The following is a 22,552-nucleotide window of genomic DNA, read 5'->3' as shown; positions in this document are numbered from 1 at the left end:
GGTAAGGCTAATAAAACCACCTCAGTTTGAATTTCACTTTACAATTTTCAAAGCTATTTCCCATTTTCCTATTACTTTTCCAAACTATTTCCTCTTCCTATCTTCAAATCTATTTCTCAAAAGCATTTTATAAGGGCCCTTATCTCCATTGTATAGATAAACTATATCTTGTGATAAAAATATACTGAAATACATACAAAATTGGTTTACAATCACATTTTTCCTTAAAAATAATGTATCACGTAATATCCTTTAAAAAGTTCTTATTAAAATACTTCATTTTAAGAAATACCTTGATATACCTTCAAATTCATTAAATCATCTAATCATTATAAATGCAAGAGATTACGGCTTCTTTAATATACCCAGCTTACCCTAATTTTGGATGATTTGAACGGGAAAGAATCTGATGAGCTTCACTAGTGTAATTTTCACTGAAATACCTAAAAAGTTTAAGAAAAATAATCAAACGAATGTACGCCATTCAAATATAAGATATCCAGAACCAATTTAAAAAGCTACTGTCAAAATCATAGCCCTAGTATTGCCATGAGTATCCTGATATCTGTCTCAAATCACTTCAGTGATTCACAAATGCTTCTGAATCAAAATTTCCCAAGCTATCAGGCGTATGTAGTACAGAATATAGGTCGTTGACAAGACTGTAAAGTATTTTAATAAATAGATAATATAAAAAGAGACTACCTTAAAAAAAAAAACAAAAACTAAAGTTTTTTGTTTCTTTGCTGGTTCTATTTCTATAAAAGAGTCAACATGTACCTGTTAGGACACTCTTCCTTACATTTAGGTTCATTCCTTCTACTACAATTTAAGTCTGTGTTGTTTAGTGCCATTTTCAGTGCAATCAGAAGGGAGTCAACAATCTTTTTGCAATGAGAAACCTCCTTCATCAATCATATAACTAAAATACTAGCTATAAAACAGAAGTATTAGCAGTATAAGAGAGATGTATATGAAACCATCTATTTGTAGGCACATACATCCTTTTGGCCTACACCAAATCTATTTAACCTTAGGATCACCTCAAAATGATAGACACACACACGACTAGATGCTCACGTAAGGATAAAAATAAAAAATAAATGTCCATGGTTTATTTACATTTTAGAGGACAAAATCATTGACATTTTCATAAAGCATAGAAATTTCTAATTAACTCTTCCCTCTTTATTCTTCTAGAGAGTATTAATATACACTTCCTTATTTCTTCACTGGCTCTAATTTTCAACCCATTACACCAGGGGCTGTTAACTTAGAAGTCCATGAATTAATGATAATTTATGAATGAAGGGGAATCCAGGAACCATCTTACATTATGGGCTTTTTCTATATATATATTTCTCGGGGAGAGAGTATACAAAGCTTTCATCAGATTCCCTAAGGGATCTGTAAACACCAAAATAGTTTTAAAAGTCTTGCTTAATGCAATGCTTTCCTAAGTCTCTAATTTTTCTACTTTATCCCTAGATTGACTCTAAAATGCCCTCAGTTGACTATATTTCATTTTTGTAATAATTCAGCATTGCATTTTAATAGTCAAACTACTCTTAAAATATTCAATCTGTAATATAGAACAACTTTTAATTTCCTTCCTGAATTTAGTTAACCTCAATCTTAACAGTATCAAATGGTGAAAAATAAATATCTGTAAACAATTAAAAAAACCATCAATATTAACCTAATTTAGCCAATATCAGGATTTTTTCACAGTAAGAATTATCCAAACTTTAATAGTCTAGCCTTCCCATTCTAGACATTTTATAGTCTATAAATCACAATTTCATGGACAGACCCAAACACTACAATTTGTACATTTGCATATCCTTATAGGAGGAAATTAATCTTCCAGGCTATCTTCTAGAATAGTTTTGGCTATCAATTGTGACTTCACTTACATATTTGGGGATTTTGATACATGTAGCTAATCATAAGTATTAAAGAAGATAAAGGAGAGAAAGTTCATACGGTAGTCTATACCAAGTCAGGAATGCAGGTAGGTAAGTTGTCACAGGTGGTGAAGAACATATGTAAAGAGACTATTATCACCTTATCTGGTTATATTTGCCAAAATAGAATCAGAGAGCCCAGAGAGAAAAAGCAAGTGAATAAAGGCAGTAGGAGCATACATAATTCTTTAAGAGGTATCAGAATGGAAATCAGAAAGAAAAAGGAGAGGAAAGCATTGGTAAGTAAAGAAATCACATACACAATTATATTTCCACCAATGTCTTTTTTTTTTTTTTTTAAAGACAGGGTCTTGCTCTGTCACCCAGGCTGGAGGTGGCACAATCATGACTCACTGTAAACTTGAATTCCTGGGCTCAGGCAATCCTTCTGCCTCAGCCTCCCAAGTGGCTGGACTACAGGCAAATGCCACCATGCCTGGCTAATTATTTTTGTAGAGACAGGGTCTCACTATATTGCTCAGATTGGTCTCAAACTTCTGGCTTCAAGTGATCCTCTGGCCTCAGCCTCCCAAAGTGCTGGGATTACAGGTGTGAGCCACTGTGCCTGGCCTCCAATATCTTCATATTGTTGCCAACACATTAGCAAATACTTCCAGCACTGCAGTTATTAAAATTCAGAGATAGTATGAATCAACTAGATCACTTCTTATTAGAAGTAACTAGATCAGAGATTAAATGTAATTTCATTTAGGGAAGAAAAGAAAGTTTACTTTCACTTACACAAGATTGATTAATCCAAGTATGCCCATGCCTCTGAAGTCTGTCTTGGGATCATCACCCTGAAAACCAATTTCAGCCCACTGCTTGGAGATTCTAGCGTTTAACTTCTTCGTGGGCATTAGAAGATTCCAAAGCTGTACAAATATATTTCCATTATTGAGACATTTTCTTTCTCATAGCTTGTAACTAGTAATTTAATGCTATCAAATAACTTTTGTAGAAAAACCACAGGTTAAGCAAAGACTTTAGAACATTTTTCAATTATCCTAAAACACGCAGCACATTTATTCCCATTAAAAAGCCTGGTATAAAGAACAGATTTTGAAAAGATAACAAATAATACACAAAAATATTAAACAATGAGATGTCTTTATTTACTAATTAATACAGATATGCCCAGAACTGGTAAACTGCTTGAGAAAAACACAGTATTTCAGGAACTTAGCCCTTGCTTCAGATACTGTATAGTTAAACAGGCTCTATTATAATGGTGGGTTAATAGTCCCTATCAGAATGAAAATAGGTGTAAGACAGAAGAGCATGAAGAAATGATACTGATAGCATTCCAACTTGTTTTACAAATTTTCAGTTTAAAAAAATACGATTTGGTTTTAAATAAATATCTTTAATGATGAGGATTTAAGAAAAACTATCAAGCCGGGCATGGTGGCTCATGCCTGTAATCCCAGCACTTTGGGAGGCCGAGGCAGGTGGATCACGAGGTCAGGAGATCAAGACCATCCTGGCTAACACGGTGAAACCCCATCTCTACTAAAAATACAAAAAATTAGCCAGGCGTGGTGGCAGGCGCCTGTGGTCCCAGCTACTCAGGAGGCTGAGACAGGAGAATGGCGTGAACCCGGGAGGCGGAGCTTGCAGTGAGCTGAGATGGCGCCACTGCACTCCAGCCTGGGCGACAGAGCAAGACTCCATCTCAAAAAGGAAAAAAAAAAAAACCAACTATCAAATATTACATACCAATAAACTAATCAATGCAAAATAAAGAAAATTTATTGTTTAAATTCAATACCACAAGCCATCAAATGAAAGAAGCTTACAGAAGTTGACTAAAGAAGGTTTGTGAAAATTTGCAAAACAGAAATACTTTCATTTTTTTCCCATTTCATTACCATTTAAAGCATTGTTGAATAAGGACCCCTAATGAAAGGAGTATTCTGTTACCTAAAATAAAATGTGAAGTGACCTTGCTTTAAAACAGGGTCAAGACTGGCTCTGAAGCTAAATTCAATCATTACATTAGGTTTACCTGGTCACTACTTTTATTATCAACACCTGTGACTTGCTTACATTAGCCTCTCTCCATGAATTCTGCAAGGAGTTTGATTATGCCAATGATAAGGCCTCAGTGACGTGGTGAGAGCCACAGTGTACAACCACTAGTATTAAAAATTTAATATGCATGAATATTGAATTTCTGGGTTCCATTCCTGAAAATTCTAATTTTGTAAGTCTAAGGTGGAACTTTGGAGTGTACATAGTAAACGCTATTTAACGCTAGTAAAGGTGGTCCTCGGACTACACTTAAAGCAAGACGGATTACATAGCTCTTCACCCAGTAAGACTGCTGAGTATGTGTAGTGTAGAACTGAATTTCACCATGAAGCACCAAGGTAAAATTCCCTGGACTAGAGGGCTAGGACTTGTACTTTTTTCCCTCAAAAGGAAAGGTATCGTGTAGCAAGGGCCTAACATGAAGGGAAAAATGATGACAATGGGGACAGAAATAGCAGTTAATCCTCAGTAAGTGCCAGGTACTATTTTAACTTTAAATATAAAAACTCATCCATACAATAACCCTTTGAGATACATATTTGTATTATCCTCATTTAACAAAATACACTTTTAATGAAAAAAAAAAAGCCTTTATTGTTTTTAAACTTGTATCGCTTAGTGTTACTTAGATAGTATCAATGTTTGTTTCCACAGTACTTTTTGTTATAAAGAACTCCTAATTCCAAGTGCAATGCACTATTTTCTTTAACGATTTTAAAATAAAATTGGAATAGGTGTAGAGGATGGGCAGGAGATTCAGCTCTGTTCCAGGCCCTACCATTCTAGTACTAAAGCAAATCCCTTCATCTCCCTGGTCCTTAGAATCTTCATCCCTCAAACGAAGGGGCTAGTCTAGATGATCTGTAAAGCTTACTCTAGGTCTATTACTCTTTAATTTTGGCACCTCATTGGCTTTATGCATTTATACTTTAGAAATAAGAAACAGGAAAATCCTAAGTAAATAATTTTTACTTTCTTAAAGTTTAAATCTTTTGTGGCATTACTTGGCAATTAACATTCCATAAGTCCCAAAAGATTGGACATAATAATCTGAAAAGGGACACACATGTTTTCAACTTGTAAGTAGCTGAAAAAATGCTTAACTTATATGAGCAATTTGTATAAAAAGTAGGAGAAAAATCTGAAACTTGTAGACATGTACTTTTTGGTTGAAAAGATCTCTATAGGTTTTTATTTCAGAAATAAAAACATTAAAATACAATTTATTTGAATATATTTATTCATATAAATATATATTCATTATATATTTATAATAATGCTTATCAGAAAATGATAAAAATAGCTAACTAAAAATCTTTCCATATCAGTGAAATCCAGCATAATAAAATTCTCTAAGGGCAAAGAAACCATATAAGCCTAGCCATATAAGCCTCTAGAATTTGCAGACTTTACTTAGCTGAAGCCTGATTTATTTTTCTAGCGTTCAACAACTCCACATAAAGAAAACAGAAATTTACCTTCATGAGTAGCTCTTCATGCTGTAGGTTATCAGAATCATATGGCCTTTTCCTCACACTTTCTACATCCAAATACAGCTGTTTATAACCAGTTATCTGCAGTAAGCACATCTTCATGCAGATTTTAAAACTAAAAATGATAAAATTATTTTTAAAAAGCATACCCTCTTATCACAATAAAGTCTTTCATAGCCTGTTGTTCATATGTCTATTTAGAAAGCATTTCCTGGCTTTCAGTTTAATATAAGACCCACCAAAGGCCACCTTAAATACAAAACATTATGTAAAGTACTATATAGGATACAAGGCCTAGAAAGAGGGCAAGACATGGTAGGAATGGCAAACTTCACAACTGTAAGGATTTGTGAAGGATTTTCTCTTCATGTTTTCTCTGGGCAATCCTATACATTCCTAAATCTTTATTGCCAGATACCACCAGTAGACTTAATTTTCCAAGTATATATAAAACAAATAGCTCCACAACAGGTTATCTCAGCTCTAAATAAAACTGCTTCTCTTCCCTAAAGAAACATGCTCTTTCTTTAGTGTCTAGATCTATTAATGACATCTCTACCCGTTAGTTCCCCAAGCTACAACACTCCAAGTTCTGACCTGCCTCTCTCCATCACAATGTGTCAAAAGATCCCCATACGCTAATCCTTTCTATCTCTGAAATGTCCTTCAAAGCAATCCTCATAGCACTCTTTCTCCTACTTCATTTATGCCTTTGTCATCTTATCTGAATAACTCAAATTTCCTATTCTTTATTCCTTCTGCCAGCCTCCCACATTATCAAATCTACTCTCCATCTTCCTAAAATACGTATCTAAAAATGTAGCTTGTTTGCTTAAAAACCAGAGGACAACATCTACATCCTTCAGTATGGCATACAAGACTCTGCAATGTATCAATCTAGCATTTCACTCATTTCTCCAGCCACTACTCTGCTCATATTCAATGATCCAGCTACAAATAACTCCCTATCATTCCAGATACAAAAGTATTAATATTTCTATGTCTCTGTGCCTTGTTGGCACTGTTCCCCTACCCATTCATCAAGGTCCAGTGTAAATACCACCTCTTGGGTGGAACTATCCTCACAGTTCCCTCCTAGACCGTTCCTCGTCTCAGCTGAAATAAATTGTTCCTTCCTCTATATTCACATAGAAAATGCTGAATGAAGGAAAAAGTGTGAAATACTATGTCAACATACCAGCGCTGGGAACACAGAAATGGGATAAGTCCTCTTCTTATGGAACTTAGAATTTACAGAGGGAAGGACAAGAGTTAATCAATGACTACAGTACAATGGGTTAAATGGTATGATAGCACTATGAGATGCCACAGCAATGCACCTAACTCAGAACGGAGGAGCCTGGGAGGACCTTACTAGAGGAGGACATAGGAACTGTATTTCAAAAGACATAGTAGCCAAAGTTATTAACCTTGGGAAAGTCATGGTAAGACATCTTGAAGAAGGCAGATGATATACTGGCATTAGTACTGGACTGGAAACCAAGAGATACAGGTTCTAGTCCTGATTCTATCACTGCCCTCTCTGGATCTCAACTGCTCCTCTTGTGAAGTGAGAGCGCTGAATCAGATGATCTCCACAAAACCTTCAGCTCTAAAGTGTTACAACAGTGTGTGGTCTTGATACCTCACAGGCTATAAATGCATAATAAAAAAGAATAATGTAAAAAACGCACACCTGGCATCCTTCTCAGGGTTAATATTCTTTTCCTTCATAATATCATCTACACATTTGTCCACTTCACTCTGAACAACATGTGTCGCCTTCTGTAAAACCTATTTATGTAAAAGAAAGCCAAATGAGAAAAATTCTTTGTAGCTGAAAAAGACATAGTTGTGAGACATTTAATCAACCTTACAAAGTAGATATTAAAAATGCAAAATAAACCCAGTTTGTTTCAACCAGTTTATTTCACACTTTCTCTAGGGCTAAACTCATATATATATATATATAGTTTTATAATAAAAGAACAGCAACGTGATGTACCAGAGGAAGGCTTCCTCAACTGAGTCAACAGGTTCTCAGCTGATGAGTTCTTAGCAAATGAGCTGCCACCATAGTGTTTATGAAGTAGATATTTTAATTACGTAATAAAAATCTTGAATGCATAAGTTTAAAAAATCAAATGCAGAAAAGAGTTGAATCTCAAAATCTTGTCTCCAGAGATCACCACTGGTAACAAACTGGCATTGGCAAAAACAAAATCAGATCAAATTTGAAAAACTGTAGGAATTTACTGTGCATACTGAAGAACAGTTCACAAACTAAGATTTCAAATCAAAACTGGTAAGAAAAATAAAAATAGAGTCCTTAGTTTAGATATACCCCAAGGCGAGAGAGAGAGAGAGAGGGAGAGAGAGAGAGAAAGAAACAGATTTCCCCAGAGAAAAGTAAAAGGTGAGAAGAAAATGATCAAAGATCTATTAATAACAATCAGTAAAGATACTGATATGGTCAACAAAGTCTAGCTTGTCCAATCCTGAGATAATATGGGTACAGGAAGAGTGTTGAAGCTTAAATACCAGCACTGGTAAAAGGACTACCTTCGCCATGGGTAGTCATGGCAAAAGCCATACCTTTTGCATGTATTACAAACTCCTAAAACATTAAAAATCCAGTTCAATGTCACTTCCTCTGTGAAGTCGTCCCCAGCCCTAGAGTTACCTACTTCCTTTCAGTCATACTTCAGTTAGAGAGCACTGACCACACCATATTTTCTCTATGTTCTCCACCAGCATTTGTCTCTCTTATTTACTCTTATATCTTGAGCGTCTAGGATAGCATATTACTGATTACATGCTCAAAACTTTGTTAAATACATTATGAACAAATGACTGATTGAATGAACTTGCCCAAGGCATATATAAATTTAGGGCAGAGTCAAGACAAGAAACCACATCTAGTTTCTAAGCAAATACTCTTTCCTATATATACTATTCCATTACTTTTTTAAAAATTGATTTATAATTTAAATACAGTGAAAGGCACGGATGTTGTCTGATCCGTTTTGACAAATACATACATCCAGATAATCCACACCCCTACTATGATACAGAACATTTCTATCATCCCAGAAAGTTCGTTTATGCCCCTTTTCAATCAATTCTTCCTTCAAGAAGCAACCACTGTTCTGATTTCTACCACCATAGCTTAGCTGTGTGCACATAAATGGAATCAAAGTACGTACTCTTTTGTGTCTGGCTTCTTTTGTTCAACATAATGTTTCTAGGATTCATCCACATTCTTACTCATATCCACATTCTTTCTCATATCTGTAATTTGTCCCTTTTAATTGTTGAGTTGTATTGCATGAATATACCTCAATTTGCTTATTCATTCTCCTGGTACTGGAAATTTGCATTGTTCCCAGTTTGGGACCATACTTTATTATACTTTTGGTAAATATATATTTTCATTTCTTAGACACCTAAGAGTGAAATTACTAGGGCAGTATGTGCTTAACTTTGAATGAAATTGCCAAAACCACTTTCCACGGTGATAATATCATCTTCTGCTCCAACTGGTGTTTCCAACAGTAGTGTTGTTCGTCTATTTCATTTAGGTAACTTTTAGGTATGTAGTGTCTTCTCATTGTGATTTTAATTTGCATTTCCCTGATGACTAACAATGCTGAGCACTTTTCCAAGTGTGTATACATACACACACACACACACGTATATATACACTTTTGTCATGTGACTGTTCAAAGCTCTTGGCCATTAAAAATTCTGTTGCCTTTTTATTACTGAGTTATAAAAGTTATTTACTAGATACAAGTCCCTTATCAGATATATATGCTGCAAATACATTCTCAGTCTGTGGCCTGCCTATTCCTTTCCTTAAAGGTATCATTGATAAGCAGTTTTATTTTGATGAAGTTTAACTTTTCAATTTTTTTAAGTGGCAGCATAACTCAAGATGGAAGATATTCTCCTATGCTTGCTTTCAGAAACTTTAAAGTTGTAGCTTAAACATAGGTCTAACATCCGTATTAAATTAGTTTTCATATATGGTAAGAGATTGAAGTTGAGGTTTCTTTTTTCCCCCATACATACCCAGTTGTTCCAGCACTATTTATTGAAAAGACTTTCTTCTCCTCATTGAATTGCTCTGATACTCTTGTTAAAAATTATGACACATTAGGTGTGGTCAATTTCTGGTCTCTCATCTGTTATATTCATCTTTTGACTAGAAAGTCTTAAAGTCAGGTAGTAGGGGTCCTTTTAGAAGGTTACGTGGGCTATTCTAGGTTCCTTCCATTTCTTTACAAACTTTAGAATGAGCTTGTCAGAATCTTCAAAAGTAGTCTGCAGGGGTTTTTACTGGAACTGCATTGAATCCATAGATCGATTTGGGAATTAACATCTTAATTCTGAGTCCTCCAATGGATGAATACAGTGTATGGTTCCATTTTCATCTTTCTCAGCAATCTTCTCCGGGAGTTTTAGTGCAGAAGTCTTATGCATCTTTCATTAAATTTAGCCCTGAATATTTTATGTTTTCTGGATGCTTTTGTAAGTGGTATTGTTCTTATTTTCCAAAAGTTTGTTGCTAACATACAGTAGTATACCATGTCCTGTAACACTATTAAATTCATTTACTAATAATGCCAGTAGTTTTTGTAGATTTCTTAGGATTTTCTACATTCACAAAGTACGTCATCTGTTAATATAATTTATTTCTTTCCAATCATTATGTCTTATATTGCTTCTTCTTGCCTTATTGCACTACTTAGGATCTCTAGTATGATGCTGAATAAAAGCAGAGAAAGTACATATATTTGTCTTGTTCCCAGTTAAATGTGGTGAGCATTCAGTAATTCAGTGTTATGTATCATGTTAGCTGCAGGTTTTTCACAGGCTTTCATAGGTTGAGAAAGTTCCTTCTATGCCTAGTTGAGATTTTTTAATCATGAATTGGTACTGAATTCTGTCAAAAGTTTTTCAGTATCTGCTGAAATGTTCATATTTTTCTGATTTACTCTGTTAATGTGGTAAATTACATACATTGATTCTGAAAACTCAACATGACAGGCCAGGTGCAATGGCTCATGCCTGTAATCCCAGCACTTCAAGAGGCAGAGATGGGTGGATCACCTGATGTCAGGAGTTTGAGACCAGCCTGGGAAACATGGTAAAACCCTGTCTCTACTAAAAATACAAAAATTAGCCAGGCATGATGATGTGCACCTGCAACCCCAGCTACTCGAAAGACTGAGGTGAGAGAACTGCTTGAACCCGGGAGGTGGAGGTTGCAGTGAGCCGAGATCATGCTACTGCACACCAGCCTGGTCAACAGAGCAAGGCTCTGTATCAAAAAAAAAAAAAAAAAAAAAAAAAAAAAACAACTCAACATGACATATTATCCTTTTTATGTATTACTGGGATCAATTTGCTAGCATTCTGTTAAGGACTTTTGCACCTATATTCATGAAGGACATTGAACTGTAATTTTCATATATTATATTGTCTATATCTGGCTTTAGTATCAAGATGATACTGGCCCCACAAAGTGTGTTTCTTTCTATTCTATTTCCTAGGAGTTAATGTAATAGTGGTATTATTTCTTCTCCCTTAAATGTTTAACACTTCACTAGTGAAGCCAAGATTAGAGATTTGTGAAAAAATCTGAAATTACAGTTTCTATTTCTTTTGTAAGTATACTACTATTTAGATTTTTAATCTCTTTTTGTGATAGTTTGGTAAGTTGTTTTTCAAGGACTTTGTCCATTTTGTATAAAATCAAACAATTTACTGGCATAAAGTTGTTCATAGAATCCCCTTATTATACTTTGAATGACTATAGGCTGTAGTGGAAAAGTAGAGGCCCAAAAATGCAAATGTGCATCACTATAGCATTAAAAGAAAACTAAACTAATGCCATAAAATGTATTTATTATTCAACTATTTAACAGCTACATTATTATTTAAACCCTAAGACAGCAGCTGCAATAAAAAGACAGCCACCAAAAACACTAATAGATTGCCAAAGTATTCCTCCCTAACTTTCAGAAATTCAAATGCCTGTATATGCATAAGTACAGTGGAGCTTTGCTACATTGTCATATATTGCACGGAAGCCAGACTTCTTAGCAGAATATTGAATTAGACTCCTCAAATTCTAATAAGTCATTAATTTTTATTTATAAATCCCGGTTTGTTAACCCTTAATATCTAATTGATAAATAGTCCTTAATCTAAAATATAAGCAAATAAGATTCAATTTTTAACAAAGAAAGAATGCACACTGTGGAACAGTGTACAATCCAACATGATCATACTTCAAGATCACTGCTTTAGGGAATCACTCTGAATAGACTAAAATCACTTTTATTCACAGCAATCATTGGTAATGCTAAGTACTCTCAAGTACCAAAGAGGTTTTCATGAATATCAAATTTCTAAAATGATTATGGTATATATTGGCTTAATTATATTATCATTAATATTATTAGTAACCACTATTTGTTGAATACTTACTAAGTATTGGGCATTCTCTTAGACTGTTTTCATAGTAATATCTCTAATTTCAAAACAACTATGTGGGTATGAATAGCTTTTAGAATGAGAAAATAAGTAACTTGTACAAAGTCAAACAACTGGTAATTGATAATATCAGGATTTGAACCCAGACTTTTTTATCGAATAAAAATGTAATTAGGTAAACCGAAATATCACAAAATGAGAAATAGATTTACCCTACAAAGTAAATGGAATATACAAATTAGGTGCAATACACACATAAATTATATTTTTAAATTGATAAGGCTACCTCTGTTTATTGGAAAGTTTGTCTTAGATTTAAAACCTTAAAAGAATAAATCGTAAGTGATTTAATTTCAGTATTTACCCATTTGTTGACCACTCTCTTTGCAGGATGCCCTCCAAAGTACTATAGCAATTTCTATTTTTGAATAATGAAGTTCATAAGAATACAATTTTAATGTTTACTTTTCAAGTGAACTTTTTAATAGCAAGAAACAGAGGTAAAAAATGATGAACATTTTATTTTTCTTTAACTTGTAACCACTACTTCAAAATCCCCAAACAGTCTAGTCTACATTTACCTCTTCCTTCTCTAAACTTCTACTTACAATTACATTCAATTCCAGTCTTCTTTTGTATATCTTTTGAATATCCCAAAGACCCTGGTTGAATATGGAACATGTGGTAGTCATTCATATCCTTGAATGGATTTGACCAAGGCACTGGAGTTCTTAAATGTAGCATCTTATGTATTGTTCCACTTAAGCTTGGCATGATTTTACCACACATACAATCCCATTAATAAATTCTGTGACCAAAACTGTTGTTACAAATGCAGTTATAACAATTACACTGATAGATGTGATACTGAGTCCCCAGTTCCAGAACCTCTACAGTAAATTAGTAAATAAAAGAAACACTACACGCTATTCTGAAAAAAGTAATTTTCATTTACTTATGATTCTTTATCCTCTTATTTTTCTCACTTATTCATTCATTCACTCAATAAATATTCAGAGTCCTTATCACATTCCAGGCACTGTTTCAGGTACTAGAAAAACATCAGTGAACAAAACAACAACAAAAAAAAACAAGCAATGCCTTTTTCTTTTCAGGAATGGAAAAATAAGTAAGTAAAATATTTAGTATGCTAGTGATGGTCTGTGCTATGGTGAAACAATTAAGGAAAGGGGATCATAAAGAGAGACAAAGGTATACCCTTAGGTAGAGAATGGTCATGGAAAATCTCATAGAGAATGTCGTAACTGAGGAAAAACCTGAAAATGAGGAAGTGAGCTAAGCTTTTAAGCGGGAGAAGATAATTCTACTTAAACAGAAGACCTGGTGCAAAGGTCATAAACCAGAAGCATGCTGATGTGTTTGGAAAATAACAGGCAGCATAGTGGTGATGACCAGTGAGCAAGGCAAGAACAGTAGTAGATAAAGTCAGAGAGTAATGAAGGGGACCAGATAAGAGTTTTAGTGGACAGCAATGGCAGTGTTGGACAACTTCCAGGCTGAGAGATGTCAAGGTATTTGGAGGAACACACTACTGAAAAAATTGGTTGGAAGCTGGGATTGTGGGTATAACATAAAGAGCTCAGCTATGGTTTTACTCTCTTTACAATGTCGAGGCTTAAAGAAAACAGATCTCACAGAACAATTCATTCTAGAGGGTTCAGCACCCAAATAGTTCCAAACCAACTTGTTTAAGGTCAGTTTGAAAAACACACACAGTTTCCTATCGAAACAAAGTTAAAGCAGTTATGATCCACAACAGTCCCCAGACAGCATACTAATATGCTATTAGTGCCTCAAGACACTGCCCTCACCAGCAGGAACGGCTGCAGCAGTATCACCTGGGAACATGTTAGAAATGCAATCAGAACCAGACCAGAAATTCCGGGGATGGGTCCCAATAATCTGTGTTTTAACAGGCCTCCGGAAGATTTTGATTCTTTCCTAAGTTTAAGAACTACTCTTGTAATGGACCTGAAATATAACACCTCCCCAAGTGCATCTGCTAAAATTTGTAATATTGTTACTTTGGGAAACTGCATCCTATGTTTCAAATAAAAGAACTATACAAATAGATAAGGTATAAATAAATTTTGAGAACCAGCAACTTGTTAGCTTTCAGGACCTCCGCATCCTCATTTTAAAAAATATATTAATCACTCTCTAACAATTCTGAACAAAGGAGTGTAACTCTGGACTCTTCCCCCAAATATTCACTTATATATATGAGTTATTCTTAAATAGACCATTCTTAAAGAGTATAACTAAATCATTAAAGTACCTATTTTAAAGGTTACTCTTCAGAACATAACAGATATGCTTGCAACTCTCAAGAAGGTCTATTTTATTTCTGGCACGATTCATATTACTAGACAGTAGCAAATCAACATTTTTGACCTTGAGCCACATTTTACATCATGATCAAGAACATTCATGTGGATGTCCAAAATACACACAGATGTACACAGAAATATTTAAAATAATTATAACAGTATAAAAAATTCCTAAAATACATTTAACCATATTATGACCAATGGTTTCTAAATATTTTCTGTTCTATTCCTATTATTGTTTAATACTGGTTGTGTTCTATTATGGGATTTCAAACAATGGTCTAGATGACCCGTATTCTATCCTTGCCACACCAAATAATCTACATGTAGACAAAATTGTGAACTACAATAGGGAAGTAACAGCATGTGGTAGACTGAATTATTGGTCCCAATTCTTCATTACCTTGTAATTGAATTATACAACCTACTCCCTACCATAGCCTTACGGTGGGCATATCATATTTCTCCACCCCTTGACTTGGGCTTGGCCATGTAACTTGTTTTAACTAACAGGTTGCTAACAGACATGACACAAAGAGACTTAAAATATGTTTGTGTAGTTGGGCCTTTAGTTATCCATGGTGAAAACATTCACCAGATACCTGTTAACCCCCTACCTGAGTCCCAGATGAGACAAATGGAATAGACAGGAACTTGGCCCCAGCTTGAAGTAAGGCTTCTCCAGCTGACCCATAAACATATGAGCAAGAAACAACTTATCGTTTTATGCCCCTGAGATTTTATTATAGTTTGTTACACAGCAAAAGCTGACTAATACATAGCATGAATTATGACTTATTTTAGCTCAAAAGGTACACAACCCAGGGTTTTCTCTATCCTAAGTTGCTTTTCTCTCATATAATCTATCCTGAGGACACAGTCTAAAAGACGACTTTCCTCCTAAGGCCCTGCTTTCCTAAAAGCTATCAACTCTTAAAGCAAAATAAACAAATAAAACCTCAGAACAGGACAAATTATTCAAGTATTTTCTTTGAAATACACACGAAAAACACATATATAGAGAAATGTTTGAAAACAGAATATTACCTCTAAACGGGGAAAATTTCACTCAGTGCTCACTATAGAAAACACTCTTCTAGCAGGGCACTTTTTATTTTTTTAAGAAAAAATATGTCCACGTTAAGTTTTCTAGAGTTACCACCTTTATGTTATCCTACCTTATTCTTGGAGTATGTCAAGGAATTTTCTGAAATGACAAAAAAAAAAAAAAAAGATGTTATCACTTAAATACTGTTTGTCAATTACCCTATAATAAACAACTAGTAAAAATATCAAACCAGTAACAAACTAATAGTTCCAGGAGATATAATTTCTATATAACAGGAAGCATTTTAAAATTTAATCTTACAGTATAAATATATGATTTCAAAAAACTCAACCAAACACAAAATACCTATTCAAAGAGGTGACACCAACCTCATTACCTGGGGTCATGTGTTTCTGTTTAGACCCCAAAGTGTCTACTAACCACTGCAAATGCACCCATAATTGTGTCACAGTAGCTCAGGTCCCAGAAACTCATCTTAAGACTACAATGAGAGTGCTCTCTACTGCATTTTCATTTGTTAGCCTGAGCCTTTAGATTTGAGGTGATAGCAACCAAATCGTACAACAAATAGGCAAGGACTTCAGATTATCTGGTCAACCCTTCTGTCACCAGACAAATAGCTTCTCCATTCCTGGTTTCTATATCAAGAATCACAAGAACATTTTTATTGGTCTATTTAAAAAATTTTCTGGCACATTTACGAATAATCTTTTCTCAGCAATTTGAAAAATTTAGGAAAAATGCTTTTGCCACAAACAAATGCCTTTATATATATTCTTCCCCCACACTATAAAACACCAACCCATACTGTCTGAAGAGATTTCTTATCAAGAGGTACTTTGTTCTTTTGAGTAGTCAAAAGGGCAAATTAAAAGAGCAGCAATAATTTAAGTCAACCATGAAGTTGTAAGAAAACTAGGAAAGTAATTAAACTTAATCAACCAGCTGCCATGAGGCAGCGTCTGTCTGTCATTCTTCCGATGTTGTCTTGGATACAGGTTCCATTTGCCAATACTCCACTCTCTTAACCTGACAGGGGTTGATTTCTCAGTCGAAGCACACTTGATCAACACAAAAAAAAAATCTGGCTAATTCACAATTTTCCGTTTAACACAGAGAGCATGAGCTAGAGCACTTCTCTGCTCTTCCTTACCCTGGCTGAAAAGAAGCGACTTCAAACCACAGTTCTTACTCATCTGTGTTCAAATTTTAGAGTAAAATTTTCAATGAAGCACTGAAAACTGATGTATTTTAGAAGGTAACAGAGCAACACTGTTCAACAGAAATATAACACAAGCCAAAATGTGACCCATTTGTGTACTTTAAAATTCTCTATAGCCACATTAAAGTAAAAAGAAACAGATAACATTTTAATATATTTTTAACCCAACATATCCAAAATATTACCATTTCAACATACAAAGAATATAAACAATTACTGAGACTTTTTACATTTTCTTATAAGTCTTTGAAATACAGTTTATATTTTACACTTACAGCACATCTCAATTTAGACTAGCCACATTTCAAATGCTCAATATAATGTGGCTATTGGCTATGGTATTGGACAGTGAGAATGAGTCTAATAATCTTTCCTAGAGACCACTGGATACATAATTACGGGCCTTTCATAAGTAACAGTAAGAAAGTAAAAGACTGATGAAGGATCCTAAGTATAAAAATGGATGTAGACTGAGGCACTCATTCTTCCCACCATGTGAGTGAAAATTTCAAAGGGATTATATAAGTATAGAAATTTTTCACCAGAAAATAGGTTGCAACTATAATCTAAGGAATAACCGATAAACTTCAGGAGCCAGAGAAGATAATTCTTTCCACACATAAGCAATTAAATAACCACTTTCTTTTTCTATAAATTCATACAATTTTAGAGCTGAAGGAGTCAAAGCGGGACTTCAGAGCTTATGAAATTCAGTTTAAGTGACTTGTCAGGATACAAAAGAAATACATCTGTCACTGTGAGTCCTGAGAAAAACACTCAGTTAAACTTTTATTAGTACTTTTTCTTTTTGAATAACATTACCTATCCTGTGTGTCCTTTGTGCACCTACATAGGTATCAAATATTCGCTGCAATTCACACTTCCCAGTCATCTGTCGTAATAGCCATTTCATCCAAAATCGAAAAAAGTGCCCATAGAAGAACTCCCACAAAGAAATAAACATTTTTTTTTCCTGGAGGAGGGAAATATACAAGACAAGCTTAATGACCTTAAACTGAATTTTAAAATTAAAAAAATTAGTTTATACAACTGATCAAATCTCAAATTATGTATCTATTATTTCATTGTGTCTGTTTTGTGACAGTTTAATTAGGCATTTAAAAACAATAGCAGGTGTAATATATACCGCTATTAATTAAATGATGATCAAATGGCCAATTTATCACTTTTTCAAAACTAAAATTCAAACAATGTACTCAAACTATTCAGTGGCTTGAAAGAGTAACAGAATGGTTTGCACTTTTTGCTAAATAATTGTATTTCATATCTTAGTTTCCTAACTTCCCATTCTTTGAGAACTGGGGCTCAACAGTTCAAGATCAAGAGGACTCCAACTAATCAACAATTAAAATATATACCAAAACATCAGAGTTGTTTTTATAGAATACACTCTTCTTATCCCATGTGGATAATTCGTTACAACTGTCCCAGTCAGGTGATGCCAGCAAATAAAAACACTACAAACTTAAGTATACAAGTTGAACACTGAGTATATAACACCTTAGCTCATTCTTGATTTTCCATTCAATAGGTCAAGGGCAGAAATACTGACAAGTTTTTGTTTTGCTAAGTACACACTCGATACAACTATATCTTATGCCATAAGAAAATTCTTCAGCTTCTAAATGAAAAAGTCAGGGAGATACTAGTGAGAGGGAGATACTTAAAAACAAAATTGCTCGTCTCCTTCCTGCCTTAAACATTCCCACAGACACGTCATCTCTGGACTAGGGCCTGAGGAGGGACTGTCGAAGTTCGAAGTACCCGCACGTCAGTGCAGAAACAGCGCATAGCACAGCTGGGTTGATCATTATCTTGAAAATCAAGCCATCTAGTCCGCGCTCATTAGGACAAAAGCGCAGAACTGCCGAGCAGAGGGGATGCACGCGTAGCGGCGCCTGAGCACCCCAGGGCTCTGGGCGTCTCTGCGCCGACCCCCCTCGCGCGCCGCCCGCGAATGGGAGGGCAGGGCTCGCACAAAGACCCGCCGGCCCAGGCGCCCCCGGGTTCCCGCAGAACCCCGCGGGGCTCGCGAGCCCGCGCGCTCTCAGCGCAGCCGCACCGATGCAGCCGGGGCAAGAGGAAAAGAAACAGCAGCCACCTCACAGGAGCGGAAGAACTAGGGGGAGCAGGAGCTGCCTCGGTTTCCCCACTGCAAACAGCCGGCAACGGAAACGACGGAACACTCCCTTCAAGCACCGCGACCCGGAAGTCAGGGAGAGAGGCCGCGGACCCGCCTTCCCAGGGCCACTGCCCGCCCCGCCCCTCCGGCCTCTTCCGATTGGCCCGCGCTCCACCTATTGCTAACGCTGGAGAGAGGTCGAGCTGAGTGGCCCAGGCGCGAGGGCTCAGATACTAGGGACGCCCAGACGGTTTCCCTGGCAACGGTGGCCAGGAGCCCCGCCCCGCGCCGGAGTAGCGCCTCCTAGCGCTGCGCTGGAGACTTTTCCCTCCTTGAACCTCAGGTCCTTAGCGCGGGTTGACACCTTATACTATTCCTAGGCTCCAAGCGCGGAAGAAACCCTGTGCTTACGGTAACTTATAGTGCCTTAGTTACAAAAGCGCTTTCATCTGCATTGAATCTTAATTCTGTGAAGTAATTATGAATAACTCCACTTTATGCACGAGAAAAGGGAACCGGCTACTTGACTGTGGCCAATACGTGGCAGATGAGGAAAGTCCATGTGTTGAGAAACGAAGTTTGGACTTTATCCTATAATACTATAGGTCTAAAAGTTAATTTATCAAATGTTTATTCCCTAACTGGTTGTTTTTGTTGAAAAAGTAATTTCGTGATTACTTTTTAAAAACCTCAAGCAGTAAGTTTCTTAATTCAACAAGTATTTGTTGATTGTTAGCACAGGCAGTGTTCCAAAAGGCAGTCAAACACGAAACAAACAGCTAAATATTTAATATGTCAGATGCTACTAAATGTTAAGGGTATAGGGGTTGTTAGCTAAGGGGTAATGGGGAGTCTGTGGGGGAAGTCATTGCATACAGTGTGGTCAAGGAAGTCTCATTATTAACGTGGCATTTTGGCCTCATTGAACGAAGTAAGGGAGTTTACTGTGGGAGTATCTGGAGGGAGAGTGATCCAGGCACCAGAATGACAAGTGCAAAGACCTTGAATTGGGAGGGTTTTTGAAATGTTGGAGGAAGAGCAAGAAGGCCAGGGTGGCTGGAGGAGAAACAGCAAGGGGGACAGTAGAATATAAATACAAAGGACAACTGATACTGAAAACAAATTCCCCCATCCACCCAAAACTCCTGATACCTCCGTCACCTTGCTCAGAAGCAACCAGTATTACTTTCTTGTTTCTAATTCCAAAAATATTATATGCAAGTGTATATATGTATATTCCTTCCAACTCCTTGAATTGAAGCAAGTGATACATACTTTCCCACATCTCAACCAGCATTTAAAAAATGGACTAATTGTAGAACACTAGCCATGTGCAGGGTGCATAAGCCGTCATCCCTGTCCCGTACCAACAATGAACTTGGTAATGAAGTCTGGATAGACACTACAATAGTAAAATCACAGAATCTTAAATCTTAAAGAGAACTTATAACTATCATCTAATGTAATTTTTAAAATTATAGATTAAAAGATTTAGAAAGGCAAAGTGCACAGCCGATTTGGCAAATTGACCTGTAAACTAACTTCTATTTCAGGAGGATCTCCATTATTACACAAACTTTTACATAGTAGAAGGTGAGATAATTCTATATGTAATCCTTTTGCCTTTTCAAAGTGCTATACTAAGTGTAGGCAGTGCAGTAGAGGAACTCTCTCCTCCTTGTTTCCCTGCTGCCTGTTTGCCCACTTCCATTTATGTCTTTCCCCAAGAGAAGAGAATGCTGATATGTTTTGTCAGAACCAGAGACATTGATTAAGCTGCATTTATTATAAGCAGGGTCACTGTACATTAAAACTTCTTATGCATACCTTTTGCCTCTTCCCTTTTCCACTAATTCACTTGCATGTAACTGGCAGATACATTAAACAAATCCTGTTTCTCAGGAAAGATTGTCCATCTCTATTTCTTATTCTCTTTGGTTTTCTTCTTTCTTGTGGCTAGCTAAAGGTTAATTATATCCTAAGATTAAGATTCTGGTTTCATGGAGAAAGTGGGACCTTCTCCATCTAGGTCCCTAGGTCTCTCAACCTGTGTGCATCTACGTGGCCTTATCAGATACACCTACATACAAACCAAAGGCAATAGAGGAAGGAAATTTGGTTATATTTTTTAGTAGTACTGAGGAATCTCTGCTTTCTTGGATTCTCAGACTAAACAGCCATGGAACTGTTGATTTTAGAAACTGCTTAATGGAAAGAGTTCTTTGGTATGACTTTTTTTTTATTATACTTTAAGTTTTAGGGTATATGTGCACAACGTGCAGGTTTGTTACATATGCATACATGTGCCATGTTGGTGTGCTGCACCCATTAACATGTCATTTAGCATTAGGTGTATCTCCTAATGCTATCCCTCCCCCCTCCCCCTTCCTGTCCCCGGTGTGTGATGTTCCCCTTCCTGTGTCCATGTGTTCTCATTGTTCAATTCCCACCTATGAGTGAGAACATGCGGTGTTTGGTTTTTTGTCCTTGCGATAGTTTGCTGAGAATGATGGCTTCCAGCTTCATCCATGTCCCTACAAAGGACATGAACTCATGATTTTTTATGGCTGCATAGTATTCCATGGTGTATATGTGCCACATTTTCTTAATCCAGTCTATCATTGTTGGACATTTGGGTTGGTTCCAAGTCTTTGCTATTGTGAATAATGCCGCAATAAACATACGTGTGCATGTGTCTTTATAGCAGCATGATTTATTGTCCTTTGGGTATATACTCAGTAATGGGATGGCTGGGTCAAATGGTGTTTCTAGTTCTAGATCCCTGAGGAATCGCCACACTGACCTCCACAATGGTTGAACTAGTTTACAGTCCCATCAACAGTGTAAAAGTGTTCCTATTTCTCCACATCCTCTCCAGCACCTGTTGTTTCCTGACTTTTTAATGATTGCCATTCTAATTGGTGTGAGATGGTATCTCATTGTGGTTTTGATTTGCATTTCTCTGATGGCCAGTGACGGTGAGCATTTTTTCATGTGTTTTTTGGCTGCATAAATGTCTTCTTTTGAGAAGTGTCTGTTCATGTCCTTCGCCCACTTTTTGATGGGGTTGTTTGTTTTTTTCTTGTAAATTTGTTTGAGTTCATTGTAGATTCTGGATATTAGCCCTTTGTCAGATGAGTAGGTTGCAAAAACGTTCTCCCGTTCTGTAGGCTGCCTGTTCACTCCGATGGTAGTTTCTTTTGCTGTGCCGAAGCTCTTTAGTTTAATTAGATCCCATCAGTCAATTTTGGCTTTTGTTGCCGTTGCTTTTGGTGTTTTAGACATGAAGTCCTTCCCCATGCCTATGTCCTGAATGGTAATGCCTAGGTTTTCTTCTAGGATTTTTATGGTTTTTGGTCTAACGTTTAAGTCTTTAATCCATCTTGACTTGATTTTTTATAAGGTGTAAGGAAGGGATCCAGTTTCGGCTTTCTACATATGGCTAGCCAGTTTTCCCAGCACCATTTATTAAATAGGGAATCCTTTCCCCATTGCTTGTTTTTCTCAGGTTTGTCAAAGATCAGATAGTTGTAGATGTGTGGTATTATTTCTGAGGGCTCTGTTCTGTTCCATTGATCTATATCTCTGTTTTGGTACCAGAACCATGCTGTTTTGGTTACTGTAGCCTTGTAGTATAGTTTGAAGTCAGGTAGCGTGATGCCTCCAGCTTTGTTCTTTTGGCTTAGGATTGACTTGACGATGCAGGCTCTTTTTCGGTTCCATATGAACTTTAAAGTCGTTTTTTCCAATTCTGTGAAGAAAGTCATTG

General features: G+C 36.2%; 1 protein-coding gene across 3 annotated transcripts in view; it reads right to left on the bottom strand.

The window, feature by feature from the left end:
• Positions 1-18,907, bottom strand: part of ELMOD2 (ELMO domain containing 2) — a 29,680-nt gene extending 10,773 nt beyond the window's left edge. Inside the window, exons 1-7 of one of the 3 annotated variants that reach the window (XM_003820687.5) lie at positions 18,763-18,907; positions 17,463-17,613; positions 15,528-15,556; positions 7,191-7,288; positions 5,480-5,609; positions 2,709-2,842; positions 375-443 (exon numbers count right to left, since the gene is read on the bottom strand). In XM_003820687.5, the coding sequence (XP_003820735.1) occupies positions 375-443; positions 2,709-2,842; positions 5,480-5,609; positions 7,191-7,288; positions 15,528-15,556; positions 17,463-17,604 (602 nt within the window). In that variant the 5' untranslated portion in view covers positions 17,605-17,613; positions 18,763-18,907. Of the gene's footprint in view, positions 1-374; positions 444-2,708; positions 2,843-5,479; positions 5,610-7,190; positions 7,289-15,527; positions 15,557-17,462; positions 17,614-18,425 lie in introns of all 3 variants that reach the window. The other 2 variants (XM_008974128.4, XM_034959167.3) reach the window with 2 other exon arrangements.
• Positions 18,908-22,552: the final 3,645 nt, after the last annotated feature.

The sequence above is a fragment of the Pan paniscus genome, chromosome 3 (genome assembly GCF_029289425.2).
Source record: "Pan paniscus chromosome 3, NHGRI_mPanPan1-v2.0_pri, whole genome shotgun sequence".
Lineage (NCBI taxonomy): Eukaryota > Metazoa > Chordata > Mammalia > Primates > Hominidae > Pan > Pan paniscus.
Note: the sequence above shows the minus strand (reverse complement) of the source record. Positions and strands in the feature narration are given on the sequence as shown.